The sequence below is a fragment of the Tupaia chinensis genome, unplaced genomic scaffold, assembly GCF_000334495.1.
Source record: "Tupaia chinensis unplaced genomic scaffold, TupChi_1.0 Scaffold000217_1, whole genome shotgun sequence".
Lineage (NCBI taxonomy): Eukaryota > Metazoa > Chordata > Mammalia > Scandentia > Tupaiidae > Tupaia > Tupaia belangeri.
The window spans coordinates 1,919,342-1,939,534 of NW_006159692.1; the positions used below are offsets into that span (position 1 = coordinate 1,919,342).

Genomic DNA, 20,193 nt, shown 5'->3' on the forward strand with positions numbered 1-20,193 from the left:
ATATGTGCATGCCCAAAATCTCAAAAGAAGAAATGGAGGAGAAGGGATTACGGTGTGACTCTCCCCCATGGAGATGTTTTCTCACTGTCCCTCTTACTCTCTCCTGTGAGAGTATGTACCATCTGGGACAATTTAAAAAAAAAAATTAAAAAAATAAAAGTTAAAAGTTATCTCAAAGCAGACCTCTTCCTGATACAGATACTTATGTAGATTTCCTTTATAGATGTAGGTTTCTTCTACAAAAGGATAGCTTTTCATAGCTACTCTTGTGCCTGCAGTTTCTCAGAATAACTAGCTCAAAATAAGCTAAAGAAGTATATTTTGGGATGGCACATTTTGGTCTCTGACAGTCATATTTTGGGGTGGTATGTCCTGAGTACCAACACTAACAAATAATTCTAAAACCTCAATGGCTTAATATAATACGAGCTTATCCGTGGCTCACAAATAGTTGTGTGTGGTCAGCTGGGTATTTCTGCTCTGTGCGGTCATTTAGGGACCTTCGCTACTGACACGCAGCCTGCAGACCAAGGGCAGCAGAGAGCTCAGAGGACTGTGCAGGGTGCTTTAGGGATCAGGCTTGGAAGTGTCATGCATTAACTTTGCCCATATCTCACTGGGCAAAACCCAACAACATGGGCCCCACATAATTGTAGGAAAGGCTGAGATACGTGTAGTTTAACTGAGCGATTAGGAGAAAAAAGAGTTTGGAAAACATACAGCAAGTCTCTGCAGCAATTCTCCCTTCTGGTCTATAATTTCCACTTTGCTCTTCCTCCCATGCATAAAATACACTGCCCCGGCATAACCCCCTCGGAGATTACCCAAAGTCACTGTATCCAGCCAACAGCCCTGGACAATGCTCATCCCGCCAGTCGGTACTGATGTAGTTCCTTTTGGTTGAGTGACTTATAAACTAAAAAGAGCTCTCTACCTTTTCTCCTTCCCATCTCCAATTAAGCAGAGACACAAGCTCTCTACCTTTTCTCCTTCCCATCTCTGGTAAGCAGAGACAAGTAATTTCAGTGTCCCATTTGGAAAGGGGAAAAATGAAAGACACAAAGCCAGGCTGTGTCTAAAGCAGTCAAGCAGGCCTTGTAAAGTTTAGCTGAGTAGAAAACATTAGAAGATTTCTTTGATTAGACTTTTTTTCCCCTCTATAATAGGGATTACTTTATCCATTAAAAAAAATTGCCTGATAGTATGTGTGCTCACTATAGAGACACAGAGAGAGGGAGAAGGAAAAAGGATCCCTCCCATGTGGTGTGTTCATGCTGCAATCCCTTCTCCAGTCCCCACTCCTTCAGGATTTGGGGCATGCACAAAGTGTTTCTCAAGCTGCTGGGGCTGGGACACAACCTACACAGTTGGCCATGTGGGATCTGGCTCCCTTAACTACTGGGCCACAGTGAACCCTGATTTCACTATTTGAGCATTCTCTTCATTGCATGTCACCCTCACAGTGAGAGCTGAGGGCAGTGATAGGAAATAAACACCCTCTGGGGGTAGGCAGACTTTGAAGTCTGCCTCCTTCTCACAGAAAGGTAACAGTCCAAGGGGTTTGTTGACTTGACATTTTTGTTCCAGATTTTTTTCTTTGGAAATGTGATTTCCTCAGAAACTTCAGTCTTCTCATCCATTTCCTTCTAGACAACCCTTTTGCTACAAAGTACCTCTAAATACTTTCTCACATGTTTGAGAGGTTTTGCCTTAGGGCGTGTGTGCTTGCTGGAGAGAGAGAGAGAGAGAGAGAGAGAAAGAGACAGAGACAGAGACAGGCAAACACAGTGAGAGAGAAAATGAGAAATTACCTCCCCCCAGGGTGGATGGCCACGCCGTAATCCCTTCTCCTCCAGGGATCTTGGGCATGCATGTACATGTACCAGGTGAGTTTCAAGTCACCGGGCCTGTCTTGAGTTGTGCTTGGCCATGTAGGAGTCCAGTGAAGTAACCAGTACACTATCTACTTACCCTCTCCCCCGAATACTTTATCAACATAGCTCTCCATCTTCTTTGTCTTCTTTTTTACTTATTGCTAGGTCCCTCTTCAGAGGCAGCCTGCCTAGTAGAAGCCTTGATACTACCAGGTTAAGTGGGAAGAACACACTTTAATGTGACCTTGTTGAAAGGTGGTGACTTAAAAGGCCTCTGTCACATAGTTTTCTCAATCTTGCTTCCTATCATTTGAAATTAGAAGTAGTTTGCTTTAAGATTTCAAATTTAAATAAGTTTATCATTCTTTTTCATTTCTTCTTGCAAACTGCCAATGCTTGCCAGCCAATTGTAGTCCACACACGTGAACAATTTGGTTCTTTCCAACTTCCTCTCTGGGTGCTGACAGATCAGTAAGCATATGGGGTGCTTACTGAGTTATTGTGAGAATTGTTGCCAAATGTTTTGCCACTGAATAGAGTGGATTGTCTTTTCTTCCCTGGCATCAGTTATCTTTCTTCCTTCAACTGGTATGCTAGGCCAGTGCTACTTATTTTGTTTTAAGGGTACCCTATTTTAAGGTCCCATTTGTGGTTAGGGACATGGTATTAGTGCTGGTTGCATAAAGAAAAGCTCCAGTGTCTGTGACTTAACATAATAACCACAGTGCAGTTCAGTTCTTACTCTGCGGTCTACTGTCAGGGAGCGGTGGAATGTGGAGAGAGAACTGCGCTCCCTGCAGGCAAGCAGAGTCTAAGCTAACATACGGTCTGTCATCTAAATGGCACACATCCCAAGGCTGCCTTGAGTATCAACGTTCACCAGAGGCAGGGAGAAGACAGAGCATGGATGCTCACATGGCATCTGTTATGAGCCGGGCCTGTAAGTAGCATATTATTTCTGCACACGCTTCATTTATTGGAAGTCAATAAAAAGGCATCATTAACCTTAGGGGAGAATGGGAAATTTAGGTATATGTTTTTAGGAGGTGAAACAGATTTGACAAAAACAATGTTTTCTCTACCACAGATACTATTAGCTGGACCACTAAACTTTCGTTTCATTTTCCTGGTTTGTTCTTCTAGACTTCCAAGGTTTGAAAGCCCAAACTTAGATTTCTTAGGCTCTCTTGCAGCTAGCATTTTGGGTGCTAATTCAGCTTTGCTAATTTGGCCTTGTTAGTTGAATATATTAAATGAGAGTTAAAAGAAAGAAATGATGCAAAAGCTATCTTCCTACGCTCTGGCTACTTTCTACTGGCAGGCACACTATGAAAAAAAGTGAGATTTGAGCCAGCCAGTGGCATGGTGGTTGGGTAGACTGGATCCTACATGGCTGACTGTGCGGTTTGAGTACTGAACCCAGCAACTTGAGAAAAACACCCGACACATGTGCAAGCACTACCCAAATCCCAAAAGGAGAATGGAGAAAGGATTGCAATGTGAATATCCCTTACAGGGAGTGCTTTCTTCCTTTCCCTCTCTCTCTCCATGTGCCCTCTAGCAAAAAAATAAGATTAAAATAGAGATTTTTGAACAGCAGCAACCCCTATGTTCATTTTTCAGTTTTCTGGATATCAAGTTGTACCAGCAATTGCAGTGACTTTGTGATTTCCAATACTTAAACTCACAGATATAACACAATGGCTTTTTAAGTTTTAAGTTTATTTATTTCTTCCGAGGGAGAGAGAGAAAGAGACAGTCACCCTAACAACTGAGTTTTCATGCTGCAATCCACCCTGCCTTAGCTGACATGGATTATAGGTGAGTGTGTGCCTGGTTATTCAGGGAGATCCCAGAATGCGAATCCAGGGTTTCGCCTTATGGGTCCAGCACACTATCACTGTGCCATCACCCGGCCCCACTGTGAGGTAGGCTTGAATTGACTTGTCCTGGCCTCGCATTTTGGGCTCCCCATGTGGTCAGTTCGGTACAGCTCTGGGAGTGATTTCTGAAAGTTCTACATAAAGCCCAATTTTTCAGCCTTTCTAATAAAATATGTTTTTCATTTTCTACTTGCATCTACCTTTATCCAGGAATTGTTTATAATAATGCAGTTAACATCTGTGAACCCACTTTGAGCCCAAAACTGAAAACATGGCTGTGGCTTACATGTCATATCTAGTACGTGCTCTTTCCTAAGTTCATTCTCCTGTCTGATTCCAAAGGTAACCACTATATTGATTCCCTTCCTTTTGTTCTCCAGTTTTGTCTTTCATATATATATTCCTAAATGATATATTACTTTAGGTTTTTCTTGCATTTTATTTTTCTTGCATACTATAACACTGTAGTCTTCTGGGGTTTGCCTTTCTCATTCACTATAATGTTATTAAATTCATTCTTGTGTCCATGTTGTTGCATATAGCTGAAGTTCATTAATTTTCACCATTGTATAATATTCCATTCCATGAGCAAACCACGACTTTTACCTCAATATACAGTCAATGAGCATTTCTTCTAGTGTTACATTATTTTAAAGAATTATTTGAAAAAAATTGCTATAGGTTATGTGAATTCACCAGAGAAAGAGAGAGAGACAGACAGAGAGAGAGACAGAGAGAGAGACAGTGAGAGAGAGAAGAGGGAAAATGAGAAAGCAAAACACTAGGTTCAGGACTCAAACTATGGACGGCTATGTGGAAGTCCAGTGCCTTAACCACCACACCACCTGCTGGCCCAGTGTTATAATATTATAAATAGTACTTCATGAACAACATGGTAAATGTCTCCTAATTTACATTATGAAAGTGACTTTCTGTATGTGTAGGAATGCAACAGCTGTATCTCAAGATAGGTAAATTATAAAATTAGGTCAAATGATTTCTAAAATGGTATCCAATTTCACAGTCTCACTCCAAGCCAGGGAACCCCCTCCCCCCGCCACCTCTGCCTCACACACACACTGCTAGCTATCCCAGTGTTTGTCTCCTATCTGTTGTGGACAGATAGGAGGTTCAGCTTTCATTAACTAATTTGGGAGCATTCTTAGAGACCTTCTTTTCTTGAGATGATAAACGTTCCACAGAATGTGTTGTATTTGGTTGCTGTGGAGTGGGAGTAGCCCCACATTGTTCCTAGTTACTCAAAATATTGAAAGCAGAATTACTTAATAAACAGAATTGTTAGGTCAATGGTGCTAGATTCCCACATGGCTGACTTTAGTTCAAGTCCTGGAGCTGGTGGTTTGAAAATCACACAGGGCACGTGTGTGTGCATGCCCCAAACCCCAGGAAAAGAATGGAGAAGAGATTGCTGCATGGCTATCCCTCCTGGGGAGTGAGTTCTTACTTTCTCTCTCAATGTCTCACTCTGGTGAGTGCGCATGCCCTCTTTTTTTTAGGCAAAGTGCTTTTTTGATGATAGATAAATTAACAGATACACACTATTGTGAACTATTTCAGACAATACATAAAAAGTTTTGCTTTTCTCTTGTTAACAAAAGTTTATTATTTATAATTATTTTTCACATCCACCATCTACCAATCACTTTCCCCCTTACTATCGCTAGCATCCACACAATCCTCTCCACCATCACATCTTCAGATTTCTCAATTCTTGCCATAAAGTACAAGCACTCAGCACAAAACTGAATAGGGATATACAAAGTGTATCTTTTAAAGTTTGGCTCACTTTGCTTAACATCAAATCTTCCTTTTTTATAAAAAAAGAATTATTAATTTAATTTATTCATTCAGTCATTTTCATTTGACTGGAGAAAGACACACAGAGAGAAGGGAAGTGAGAAAGCAAGCCACCAGGTCTGAGACTCGAATCGTGGCTGGCCATGTGGGAGTGTCCAGTTTCTTAACCACCACACCACTTGCTGACCCAACATTAAATCTTTATTCATCCATTTTGAGTTGAATGATAGAATCTTATTGTTTCTTTTTTTAAAAAAATAATTATTTATTTTATTTATTCATTCATTTATTTTTTTAATTTGACCAAAGAGAGACAGAGGGTGAGAGTGAGAGAGAGAGAGAAAGTGAGAAAGCAAGCCACCAGGTCTGAGACTCGAATCGTGGCTGGCCATGTGGGAGTGTCCAGTTTCTTAACCACCACACCACTTGCTGCCCCAACATTAAATCTTTATTCATCCATTTTGAGTTGAATGATAGAATCTTATTGTTTCTTACAGCTGTGTAATATTCCATAGTACATATGTGCCACAGTTTTTCAACACAGTCATAAGTTTCTGGATACCTATGTTGGCTCCATGTTTTAGCAATTATAAATAATGCAGCAATAAACATGGATGTGAAGATGTCTTACCAAATGAGTGTTTTCCTATCCTTTGAGTAGATACCAAGAAGTAGGATCGCTGGGTCATATGGAAGTTCTATTTGTAGGTTTTTAAAAAATCACCAGAGGGGGAACCAGCAGTTAGCGTAATGGCTATGTCGCTGGACTCCCACGTAGTCGACCGTGGTTCGTGTCCTGGACCCGGTGGCTTAAAACTCACGCTGGGCGCGTGTGCGTGCGTGCCCAAGATCCCGAGAGGAGAATGGAGGAGAAGGGATTGCGGTGTGACCATCCCCCCTGGGGGGTGATTTCTCGCTTTCTGTCTCTATGTCTCTCTCTGTCTGTTTGGCGAGCGCACGCGCCCTACAGTGAAAATCTCTCCAAAAAAAAAAAAAAAAATCGCCAGAGGTTGGACTAATTTACATTCCTACCAACAGTATAAGAGAGTTCACTTTTCACAACAACCTCATCAGCACTTACTGTTTTTTTTTTAATTCTAGCCATTCTAACTGGGGTTAAATATCTCATTTTGTTTGTTTGTTTTAGAAGTTTCTGCTTTAGGGTGTATGTACTGCTGGGGAGGGGTAGGGGGAAGGGAAGAGAGAGAGAGACAGACAGACAGCACAGTGAGAGGGAAAATGAGAAATCACCCCCTGGGGGGATGACCATGCCACAATCCCTTCTTCTCCATTGTACTCCGGGGTCTTGGGTGTGTGTGCACACATACACACACACGTGAGATTCAAGCCGCCAGGTCCAGGAATGGGATTGTGAAGTAACCACTATGCCTTCTGCTGGTCCTATGTCATTATAGTTTTAATGTGCATCTCCCATATGATGGGAGACTTTGAACATTTATTCATGACTCTTGGCCATTCGTCAGTCTTTCTTGGAGAGTTGTCTATTCAATTTATTTGCCTATTTTTTAAACTGAATTATTCATCTCTTATGGGTGATCCGCTGAATTATCCATATAATCTAGATATTAATCCTTTGTTTGAGGAATACTTTGCAAATATTTTCTCCCAGAGCCTGGCAGAGCTCCATGCCCAGTGTTACCGGGGGTCCATTTCATTTCTTCGATAATCTCAACTTGACCTTCTTTGAGTGTCAGCTTTGTCTCCAGACTAAAGCCCTCGCTGTTAGGAAATAAGTTTTAGCAGCTACTGAGGACACTTTTCTTTTTTTATTTTTTAGTTCATGTTCTACAGGAGAATAAGCAAATTTTCTATGTAAACATACCATAGAAACCTACCACTTCATCTGTTCGGGCCAGCTCAGGACACAGGTCCACTCCTCTAACCAGTTACACTTCTTAGGGGAATGCCTAACAATAAAAGACTAAAGTTTGAGTTCCTAGCCCATTCACTGGAAAGGAATGTACTGAGTAATTAAGAGGAAGCAAGATATATATATATTTTTTTTTTGAGAGGTTTTTCGCTAGAGGGCGCATGATACTCTTGACAGACAGACAGACAGAGACATAGAGACAGAAAGCGAGAAATCACCCCAGGGGGGATGGTCATGCCGCAATCCCTTCTCCTCCATTCTCCTCTCGGGATCTTGGGCACGCATGCACACGCGCCCGGCGTGAGTTTTAAGTCACTGGGTCCGGGACGCGAACCACGGTCGACTACGTGGGAGTTCAGCGACATAGCCATTACGCTAACTGCTGGTTCCCGATATTTCAAAGCTGGGGATGAGGTTAAATTCCTTTGATTCATGGGCCTTCTGAATGGAGTGGACACCTAAAGAAAATCAGGGCTTTGTCAGGAGAGGAACAGGGGCAATGGAATATGGGGAAGTGAATTCTTGCCCTTATGAATCTAGGGAGTTGGCCATCTAAATCCTCTATAAGCAGGGTACTTGTTTGACATTTCTCTCTTTTTTTAACTAAAGGGTTATATAACTGTAGAAAACAATACTTAAGTTCCTCAAAAAATTAAAAATAGAACTATCATAAAACTGAACGATCCCATTTATGACTATACATCCAAAAGAACTAAAAGTAAAACCTTTTTTATTTTTCTTTTTTTGGAGAGGTTTTTGCTATAGGGCGCATGTGCTTGCCAGAAAGACAGAGACAGACAGCGAGAAATCACCCCCTGGGGGGGATGGCCATGCCACAATCCCTTCTCCTCCCTTCTCTCGGGATCTTGGGCACACATGCACACGCGCCCGGCGTGGGTTTGAGCCACCGGGTCCGGGACTCGACTACATGGGAGTCCAGTGACATAGCAATTACGCTAACTGCTGGTCCCCTGAAAGAAAGTAAAATCTTGAGCTATTTGCACACACAAGTTCACAGCAGCAATATTAATGATAGTGAAGTCCAAGTGCCCATCCACAGGTGAATGGATAAACAAGATGTGAAATATACTGGTATATCTTAAAAAGGAAGGAAATTCTTGGGACCAGCAGTTAGTGTAATGGCTATGTTGCTGGACTCCTATGTAGTTGATTGTGGTTCGAGTCCTGGACCTGGTGGCTTAAACTCACACCAGGTGCGTGTGCATGCATACCTAGGATCCCAAGAGGAGAATGGAGGAGAAGGGATTGCAGCATGGCCATCCCCCTGGGGGGTGATTTCTCACTTTCTGTCTCTGGCGAGCACACTCACCTTATAGCAAAAACTTTTCAAAAAAAAAAAAAAAAAGGAAGGAAATTGTGTCACATGCTATGATATGGGCCTTGAGGACATTATGCTAAGTGATATAAACCAGTCACGAGAACATAAATACTGTGAGCCCACTTATTTAAGGCTCATAAAATACTAAAACTCATATAAATAATGGGTTGTTGGAAATTTGTCATGCATTTTTTTGCACAGAAAAACAGAAAATTATTTCTTAGGAAGGTCATAATGTAAAGTTTAGTATCGTCTGTCATGACTTTCCTGACAACCCAATAGAAGCTAAAATGGAAATTACCAGAGACTGGGAGGAAAGGAAACTGAAAAAGAGAGTTATTTAATGGGTACAGCATTCATATTTGTAAGATAAAAAGTACTATAGATCTGTTACCCAAGAATGTTAATATATTCAAGACTTTGCACTACTGTACACTTCAAAATGGTTAAGATAGTAAATTTTGTTATTTTTTTAATACCACAATAAAATTAATTTCCAATGTGAAAAAATAAGTTACAAAACTTGCTTATAAATCCATTTTTAAGCAAAAGCATATTTCTAATAAAATAGAAAAAGGTACCTAAAAGTAGTAAAACTCACTTCAAATAATGCAAATAAAAAATAGAAATAAGGAAGACAATGTCGAAATAATCAATGATAAAAGGTTCTTTTTTGTTTTATTATGTGAAATACATGCAAAGTATACACGTACTTAAAACAGAGCACAGGAACAGAAACACAGTCCCAGAAATCCTTCAATAAATGCATGGTAAGATTTTCTTTTCTTATATATTCATACAGATGCTGTCCCACATTTTTTTAATTGCAAGAGAGTGCTCTCCCCCACTGCAATAGGGTGTAGTTACACTGCAATGGTCCTCCATTTCTCCATCCTATCGGGGTTTGGGGCATATATGTGCACATGCCCCGCACGTTTCTCAAGCTGATTCTAAGGTTTCAGTTCAAACCATGATCAGTCATGCAAGATTTGGCTACCTAGGCACAGGGCTTAACCACTATGCTATAAAGCTAGCCCCAGATGCTGCTTTTTTGTCTTTTCTCTCTCTCTCTCTCTTTTTTTTTTTTTTTTTTTTTTTTAGAGATTTTTGCTATAGGATGTATGTGCTCACTGGAGAGACAGAGCAAGACAGACAGAAAAGAGAGAAATCACCCTACGGGGGAATGGCCACACCACAATCCCTTCTCCTCCATTCTCCTCTGGGGATTTGGGGCACACATGTGCATGCTCATGGCTTAAGTTTTAAGCCACTGGGTCAGGGACTCCAACTACAGTCGACTGCATGGGAGTCTAGTGATGTAACCATTATGCCATCTGCTGGTGCCGCTGCTTTCTTATGTATACAAGCACAAGATGTAAAATTATCACACAGCTCTACCAATACAGGTTATATATATAATTGACAAATATGTCTGCAAAGTCATTTTCTTTTCAATCATGTTTTATTCCATCTTTAAAATCCCTTTCGTGTTGTCTTAAATTTTCATATATAATTCTAATTCTATCCGGGTTGGGCTTATTTTAGAATGAATCTCCTCTTCCAATTTTGTGGAATATTTATTGCTCTAAGACATTTACCCTGTGGCATTCATAATTCCTGGCACTCAGCCACATACATCAATGCTGGTTTGAGAGGCAAAGTCCAGGAATGGATTTTCTGGAAGATAATTCCTTCTATGTCCAATGAGAGGGAACTAGTTCAGTGAATAATGCAGTCACATGACAGATTGTGAGACAGCTATTAAAAAAAATTATGGGGGCCAAGTGGCAATGTAGTGGTAATGCAACTGGACTCATGTGGGAAAGGTCCTGGGTTTGTGTCCTAAGATGTCTCTGAGCATGCTGGGTGTGTACATGCTCGTGATTCAGGCTGACAGAGACTGCTGAAATTCAAAACTCAGTCTTAGGCAGCCAAAACCAGTCAACTGGAATGCACACGGTAGGTGACACTTATTTTCCTTAGGTAAGGAAGTCAACAGCTAATAAAACATATTATTTGGAAGAGGAGAGAACAGTGTCCTTTATTTGAATTTTTCAAAATTTACAGAAAAAGCCTGGCATAAGATTAAACAAAGTCCAAAAATTCACTTACATAGGGTCTAGCTTATAGTATAAAGCTTAGTATCATCTGGCAGCTGGTTGTTCACTTTGGCTAAGATGTCAATGGGGCAGACTGACAATCCTGTGCCTGGCTGAGGTTTCCAGGGCAGCAGGGACTTTGGGCATCTCCCAGTTAGCCAGCATCTGCTTCAGTTACTTATTCTGACACTGGAATCATTAATACCGAGGACACAGGATCTATGTGCCACATCCTTACTTACAAAGAGAGAGTTGCTGCAATATCTTTTTCCACTGGGATTCTCTCTCCCTTCCCTGTCATGGTTCTTCTGTGCAACTTTAACTCACCTCAAGTGAAGAACAGTGCTGAGTGGAGCATAGGAGCCAAGTGCCATTTGGATGACAGATGAAGTCACATGATGGTGAGGGTTTACTACACCTTATAAGAGTAGCTAACAGAGAGCTGGGGTGCGAGCTAATGGGAAATTAGAGGCAATTATGATGGGCATGGGGAGAACAAAGAAAGAAGGCTGCTCTGGCAGAAGGACTGTAGGATGATGTTTACCCTATGGCCTGGGAGTAGCAAGTCCCAGAAGGTAAGAGGATAAGCTGAATGCAATGCAAAAACCTGGCTTTGTCAGATCTAACAGGATTGATATGGATGGGGCCAAAGAGCACAGAGGTGAAATGTAAAGCTCTGTGAGGCTGACCCTCATGGGAAGGTTCTAAATTCGTGTCTGAAGACCTCACCAAGAAAGTGGAGCACATAATGTGTCCATGATTTAGGGCTTGCTGAAGCTGGGACGGGATCACAACATTAAGATCTTGCCGGTGGTGCTGTCTTTCTCTCTCTCACTTGTGGAAGAAATAAATAAAGTAAAACTTTAAAAATAAATAGGATTTATGGAAAAATGCTCACAATATAGTGTTAACTAAAAGTAATGTTGCCCAAAACCCCTGTGAACGTTGATTTCTACATGTTTGTGTTTTTTCTTTAAATGTATTAAGTGCCTATTACTGTGAGATAGTGAGGACAGGGTAGAAAACAGGAACAGATGGACATGATTTCTGTCCTTACAAGGTTTAGTTTAGCACAATAGTTTTGAAAGTAAATAAATGTTAAAACGATCGTCACTGGATATAGGACTAGGGATGATTTTATATCCTTTCTTATATATCATATTTTTATGTTTTATGTTTTCTACAATAATTATGTATACCTTTTTTAATGAGACACAATCAATACATCTTACATTTTAAATAAACAAATAGGACAAAGACATCTAAACAGAGACCAGGCTGTGGGGAACCAATTACATTCATCAGGCTAACAATAACTTTATTTATAAAACAGAGTACCAACTTTATTTATTCAGTTAGTTGGAAGTCTTATGATAGCAATGAAGGTTCAACAAAGAGGGTTAAGAATCAATCTTTGCCCATGAGGGATTAAACTCTTATTTATGTAGTGCTTGTGGCAGAAGGAGCTAGGGAATGGTTAGCTGACAGATAAACAATTAATTGCATTTCTTTGACGAATAAATAAGGGCTAACTAGAGGTGTATGAATTTACTAACATGCAATGTAGCTTGATGTAGCATAATATTTTCTATCCTCTAATTTGGGAAATGCTTCCAAGTCTTGGATAGAGATCTGGGAGATCTCTAGCACATATTATCAGCAGTACATTGCCAAAGCATCTCTTAGGGTGATAAAATTTGAGGAACACTTATGAATACCTATGCTAGGCTGACTTATGAATTTCTATAACAGAATGACCTTCTCCTATATTTTAAAAGTAGGGTAGAAGGAACAGTAGCAGATAACAAGCATGTATTTTGTGCCAGGCACTTTACATAGAGTATCTCAAGGGATCTTCAAAACTAAGAAGTATTATTACAGTTCTACAATCTCTTATCCAAAACCTTGGTGACCAGATGTTTTGGAAGTGAGAATTTTTTGGAATTGAGAAAGAAACAGAAATTCTTTGGGATATAATGCATATAATACATATTTTGTAATATTCCAGTGAGTATTCCCAACTGTACTTCGTAATGAAATACATTAACATTTCTGAAAAGAGATACACAAAAATTCACACTAAGTGGAATAAAGACCATAAATAATATTAGTTTATTTAGATAAGCAAACTAGTAAATTTACTGGTAATGACATCTGTGGGTAGATAAATTTACTGGTAAATGAAACAGGATAAAGATAGACCATATACACTATCAATTTCTTATTTCTTTTATCATTTTTGATAAAGCTTATTTCTAAGGACATTTTCCAGTAAACTTTAATATTTCTATAGATGAAAACTAACTCAAAACACACATACATGCAATAAATGTTTATCACTTCTGGATGCTTGAGAATCTTGGAAAGAAGGTGACACAAATATTACCGTTGTCTATGAAACCAGACTAGAGCTAGACATCTGATGAGCCAGAAAGAGGATTCTCACATGAGGAATAGATATTATCATAGAGTCTTTTTAGACTTTTCCCAGTATCATCTGCCTCCTCCTACATGGGCTTCTGTCTAATAAGTTTTTCTTTAATTGAGAATATTGCCATGAGCTCTTGCTCACTGATAAATGCACAACGTTCAAGGCCAGCAATTAATCGGTCACACATTTTCACCATATGGTCTATGGAGATTTTTTTGCCCATGCTCATAATATCATCATCATTACTGCTACTGTCTTCATACGGATCTGTATTTAACACCATCTCAGCAATTTCCCCATCACTCAAAGGTTGCACCACGGGTGCATCGTTATCAATGTTCAGCATTTCTTCAATGTCAGCTTCTTCTAACTTATTTACACTTTCAACTGATAAACTTTTTGCGTAAGTAATGAGTTTTGATATCATCATCTTTTCATTAGAGTCTCTAAATCCTTCAAAATCATCATCAGCAAGGTCATTTTCAAACATCATTGTAGCCCAAAGTCTGTGCCAAGCATTTGTTAATGTTAACTTATCAACGTCATTCCAAGCATTTGCAATTGCATAGATGGCATCCTTAAGACTAAATTCTTTAAGGAAATCCTGGATTTTCAGGCCTCTGTTAACTGAAGCAAGCATGCGGTTCAAAAAATAGTGTTTATATTTGCTTTTCATGGAACGTAGAATTCCTTGGTCACAAGGCTGTATTACAGATGTCACATTGGGGGGAAAGTAAATGCCAAAAACATTACTTTTCCCAAGAAGTTCAGGAGGGGGATGTGCAGAACAGTTGTCTAGGAACAACAAAATTTTGCAGTTGTCTTCCAGTCCGGCTTGTTTGCAATGAGCCCGTGCTGCTGGAACAAAGTGCTTATTGAACCAGTCAGAAAAGATTTCTCTTGTGACTGATGCTTTCTTGTTTCCATAATAATGCACAGGTAAATTAGGCACACTCTTTAAACATCTTGGATACAGGCTTTCTCCAATCACTGCCAATTTTATCTTGTGTGTGCCAGTAGCATTAGCACACCCAAGAACAGTTAACCTTTGCTTGGCATCCTTGAGATCTGTTGGTGTCCTTTCATCAGCCATTGTTAAGGTTTTTCTAGGAGCATAGCACCAGTACAGAGCTGTTTCATCAGCATTATAAATTTGTTCAGGGCTAAGGTTTTCATCAGATATGATCTTAGCAAATTCGTCTATATAATTTTCGGCAGTTTCATGATCAGCAGATGGTTTTTCTCCACAGATTTTAAGATACTTGATACCGTGACGCTTTTTAAATTTCTGTAGCCAGCCTTCTGAATATTCACACTCCCCTTCGATGTTCAGTTCTTCATGGTATATTCTAGCTTGTTTCATGACCAACAAACCAGTCAATGGCATGTCTTTACTTCTTTGTTGACGAATCCATTCAATCAACACACGGTCAAGATCTTCATTTTTGGCCCTATGCAATGTTTTTCTATTTTTCATTAGTTCTTGGTTATCGCTGTCACTGTAAAATTTCAACAACTTGTCTTTCTGTTTCTTTAAGTCATATATGGTGGTGGTTCCCACACCATATTCTTCAGTGAGACACCGTACAGACATACCGCCATCAAGCTTCTGAAGTAACTCTACTTTCTGAGCTATTGATAAAGACAGATGCTTCCTTTTCTTCTTCTCCCTGTTACCCATAGGTATATCTTGAACTCTTTTGGACATTTTCCAGTGTAATCAATCCCCAAATCACTGAATGTCAGCAGACAGCAGAGGCATGTGTGATTAATGGATATAAGTGTGAGACAACAGAGGCTTCTTATTTGTTCACTGCAGGTTGTATTGCCAAACAGTCCTGGTGCCAAACTTATGAAAAAACACTTTTGGGTTTCACAGTGTTTTTGTTTTTGTCTTATTTTGAAATTGCAGAGTAGAGATTGTAGACCTGTATTAAAAATATCATTTTAATGATGAAAAGACAGGCCCAATTAGTACCTTGCCTAAAGTTATGTAGCTATTAATTACTGTCTCTTCTGCTTCTATTCGGTTTCCCAAAATTTGATCACTCTACTGGACAGAATTTTATTTTTTCTTGTTACGGTCTGCCAAGATTATTTGAGTTGAAATATTTTTAGCAAGGAACCTGATACTCTTGGCTATTTGACTAACACAGTCAGTAGCTGGGCCCCATGCTGGATAACAAAGGAGATGCCTTGGCAAGAGATTGGAGACCCTAAGTTTAAAGTCATTGAATACAGATTTATTTTTCTTTTTATACCAAATGATTTGTTTGGTATTTAACTGCCTTGTTACTTATTGTTCCATAATGAACAACTGGGAAAAATGAAAGAAAAAGTTCATTTCAGCTATGGGGGTGGGGATGCTCAAAAAGTTCATAGAAAATGTATATTATGAAGAACTGCATGGATTTCAATTTATTTTTTTCTACTAAAATAAACTTATAGGGCCAGGCATTGTTGCAGTGGTAATACAGCTGAACTCACTTGGGAAAGGTCCTGGGTTTGCATCCTGAAACCACCCTGAGCACAACAGGCATGCATGTGTGCCCATGATCTGGGCTGGTTGAGAATGGAAGGTGAATCGCAGCCTCAAGACCCTGTTGGAGGTCTTTATCTCTGTCTGTCTTTCCCTCATGGAAGCATGAAATAGTACTAAAAAAAGAAAATCCAAAAAACAAAATAAACTTGAATTCTAATTTTCCACAGAATTTTTGAAGTCTCCTTGTATGTCTCAAGCACTTCACAACTATTTCCTAAATATCCACTCTTTGGAAAGTTTTTTGTTTTCTTGTTTTTTAACTGTTCTGCAAATTGTACATTCAGTTGTGACTTAGAATTATCGTTAATCAAGCTCAGAAATAAAACACATAAAATGTTTCCTTCATCCTAAAACCGCAGAAAGAACTCATTAGAATTTTCAGTGATATTTAAGCTTCTGTGGTTTGGGCCTTAATTTATGAGTTCCTACAGGGAAGCAACTTTTTCCCTTCATTTTCATCAGCTCTGTATTCGTTTGGATTTCCATCAACTGTCTAATATGCTGAATCATCTCTAAGCTGTCTTTCTTTTCCCATTGGGTACAAGACCAGTTCTTTGGGCTGGGAGTTTTTTTTTTTTTTTAAGAGGGTTTTTTTTTTTTTTTTTTTTTGGAGAGATTTTCACTGTAGGGTGCGTGCGCTCGCCAGACAGACAGACAGAGACATAGAGACAGAAAGCGAGAAACCACCCCCCAGGGGGGATGGTCACGCCGCAATCCCTTCTCCTCCATTCTCCTCTCAGGATCTTGGGCACGCACGCACACGCGCCCGGTGTGAGTTTTAAGCCACCGGGTCCAGGACGTGAACTGCGGTCGACTACGTGGGAGTCCAGCGACATAGCCATTACGCTAACTGCTGGTTCCCTGGGCTGGGAGTTTTACAAAAGTGAGAAAAGCACAGTTCCTGAAAGCTCAGAATAATTTAAAATCCAGTAAATAAATATTATATGAAAAATATATGAGATTCAACAAGGACTCACTTCCTGAAGAGAAGTGAGAAGTGCTTTGTGGGGTTAGATCGCTTTCATATTATTTTTCTACATTGGTCTCTCCTATTAAATTGTAGGAATAATTACTATTTACTGGGTACCCTGTGTGTACAAGGAAGGGCTGACACACAGAGAAACTAACATTTAAGAAGCAAAAGATTCAGCAAAAGATTCAGAAGGAGTTGACTTGGTGTCACAAACTTCTGACAGAACCCAGAGGCCACCTGTTTGATTGTAAAGTCCTATTTATTTCCCCTCTTATTTCAACATATCCTTTCCTTTGTGTTGAGCAAAGTCTGTATTCCTTCCTTTCCCTTCATTCTAGTCCCTTCTCCCACTTTATAAAATAAAGGCACACTCTTACTTATCTGGAATCTTATGAGGCATTGTCCCAAGGCATATAAATCTCTTAGTTGCTCAGCTAAGGGATAATTCATGTAATTCATTTGGAGGAGATCTCCCTATGCAATGAATGAAAGCACATGAAAGCCTGCCTAACATCTGTCTTTCTAATGTATACTTCTGTTAAGGCTTAAGTGCTGTTTTAGAAACAAGGTGTTTTTTTTTTCTTGTTCATGTATTTTTAAGATATGTTAGTCTTGGGCTGGCCCCATAGTGCAGTGGTTAGGTGGTGTGCACTATCTGTGTCCTGTCAGCTTTAAAAAACCAAACTGGTTACTTGCTGGGTGAACCCGAAATCCAGATAGGAAGGAGAAATGGAGGAAAGAGGACTGCGGCATGACCACGGCCTGCTGAAGGAGGGCTTTTTTCTCTTTCTCTGTGGAAAGCATGTGCTCCTCTGGCAGGTAAAATTAAAAGAGAAAGTTTGTCACAAAATTATTGATATGAGATCATATTTCAATAATTATTAATAATTTGATATCTTTTCTTGTGCTATTTATTTTTTAAAAATTGGTTATGTTCTGTGTGTTCATATACTGGCTCTGCTACTCAATGATAAGTTCTTGGGTATGCCACTTAATTTTTCAGAGTTTTTGACTTTTTCTTCCTATTAAATGAGAAAGTTGAACAGATCATTTGTAGCTTTCTTTATGTCCTTAGTATTCTTTATCTCTGTGACTTTAGCTTATAAACATTCCCTTAGATGACAGAAAACAAAAACCATCTAAAGATATTATTTCTTTTCTTTTTTCCTTCTTCCCTCCTTCCCAATATTATGAAAATCTTGGTTGCATACCACAAAGATGATATTTTTTGAGAAATTTATTGAAATTGGTGTCATTACTTTTATAATTAATTACACTAAATACATAGCTTCCTTTAACCAAAAATAATCCAACTATTTATGACATTATTTTCCCTAGTAATTAAAATATGAAAAGCATAGAATAAAAAGATTTTCTAAAATAAAATACCATATTGGTATGATCCTAATTCCTCCTTCTGAGGAAGCTAGAATTCTGTAATAGCCATGAGAAATAAAACTTGCTAGAATGAATCAAGAGGCCTGTGACAGCTTTTGAAAAGTATGTATGAGGACCCTCAGCACTGCCCTATGCTGATATTTTCATTACGAGGCAACATGATGTGTGTAGTGTCATTCTGATTTTAAGTAGTTCCATTTGGCAATATAGTTTTCCATATTTGCAATAGTATGAAAAATGTTAGTACTGTACTTTTTTTCCTTACTCCACACATCCCTGCAGTCAGATATATCTCTGTTGACGTGTGGAGAATTGAGATTGTTGTACCACAGATACAAATAAAAGAGATAATTAATATTCAGTTGATTGACTTCCAAAAAGGGCAGAGAATGAGGAGGAACCCACATGAAGAGCTGGTTGCAGGTCATCACTGGAGAGCTATTAATAATTCTAAGCCAAGTGCTTGCAGACCATTCCCTATCTTGTCAGCGAGCATGTCATTTTGTGTAGAGGAGCAAAGGGTGCTTTCACTGTCAAGCCATTACAGTCACCTGTATTCAGCCTTTGGTCTCACCTAGGTGAAGGATGCTCCACATGCGTGGAAGCCTTTGTGAGGTTCCTAATTAATTGTTCTCTATGGCTTTCACCTTTGTCAACAGTCCAGGATACTAGTAAACTTTTTCAAAACAGTGTGAATTCCTTCACTACAAGAGGACATCAAAGATGCAATAGAAGCAAAGCCCCAGCTATGACACTTCGAAAGGTTTAGACAGTGGGAAACTCATTCTTGGTTATATGTACATATATTTACGCTGCAGAAATAACAAGGGTGTGAAGACCAGATGAGATGTCATATAAAAAAGCCCATAGGACTAATTCATTTATACATTTAAATAACAAACATTTATTGACTACTTAATGAAAACCATGGTTATATTTAGCTCATATTTTGAAACCAGGTCCTATGTTGGATACTGGGTATCCAAAACAAAATACAAAAAAAAAAAGAAAAAAAAAGAGGTTACTATCATTATTCTCAAGGAGGTCACAGGAGCTAGAGATGCTACACATTTATAAGACTTCGTTCATTTTACAAGTATTTATTGAACACCTACTATGTGCCAGGGATTCTTCTATGTACTAGGGATATGGTGGTGATAAATTTTCTGTCTTATTGTGGTGAGGAATACATAGCATAAATAAATAAATACATTAATTTCAGGCATTCTAAGTGTTATGAAGGAAGTGAAATAGACCACTGTGATATAAAGTGACTAGCTGAGGGGTGGTGAGAACAATGTGAGGTATGGTGAGCAAAAATGGCGTCTTTGGACTGGGTATATTTAATATGAATACAGAGAAGGAGTTGGTCATGCAAAGACATTTAGGAAAAATAGACAGAGGGAACAGAAAGTGCAGGTGGTCTGAGGCAAGTACCAGTTTAGTGTGTTTTAGAAAAATGGTCAGTTAGTCTCTGTAGGCTCAGGAGTGGAGAGCCTCCTTCACAAAGACGATGGGCTCTTACACAGATGGACATGATACACAGAAAGTGCTTAATAAAAGAATGCTTCTCTCTGAGATACTACATCTTAAAAAGAATGTTAATTATGAATTTAAAAAGAGCTTCTAAGGAAATGTCCTACCTTTCCACACTTCAGGTCTTACTTCGTAGAGGCAACCACTCTGGATTTACTTGAATTCTTTTGATACTTATCATACTTATCTATAATAACATGCTACCATTATCTCTTCATTTATTAATTATAGATATTATCTGTTTACTTCCTACAGTGACAGATCAACATTTTAAACATTTAGTTCAAGACAGTTACAGTGTTTTTTCCCTGCTCTTCTCATTATCTTTGCATGTTTAAATATGCTCAAACGTCAACATTCTGTTCCTTCATATTTTGATTCCCACTTTGTAACACTGAGATATTATAGA

General features: G+C 39.1%; 1 protein-coding gene across 1 annotated transcript in view; it reads right to left on the reverse strand.

The window, feature by feature from the left end:
- Positions 1-10,111: 10,111 nt before the first annotated feature.
- Positions 10,112-20,193, reverse strand: part of LIPT2-AS1 (LIPT2 antisense RNA 1) — a 13,694-nt gene continuing 3,612 nt past the window's right edge. Inside the window, exon 3 of the mRNA XM_006147623.3 lies at positions 10,112-15,263. Coding sequence (XP_006147685.1) covers positions 13,412-15,043 — 1,632 coding nt within the window. The 5' untranslated portion in view covers positions 15,044-15,263 and the 3' untranslated portion in view covers positions 10,112-13,411. The remainder of the gene's footprint in view (positions 15,264-20,193) is intronic.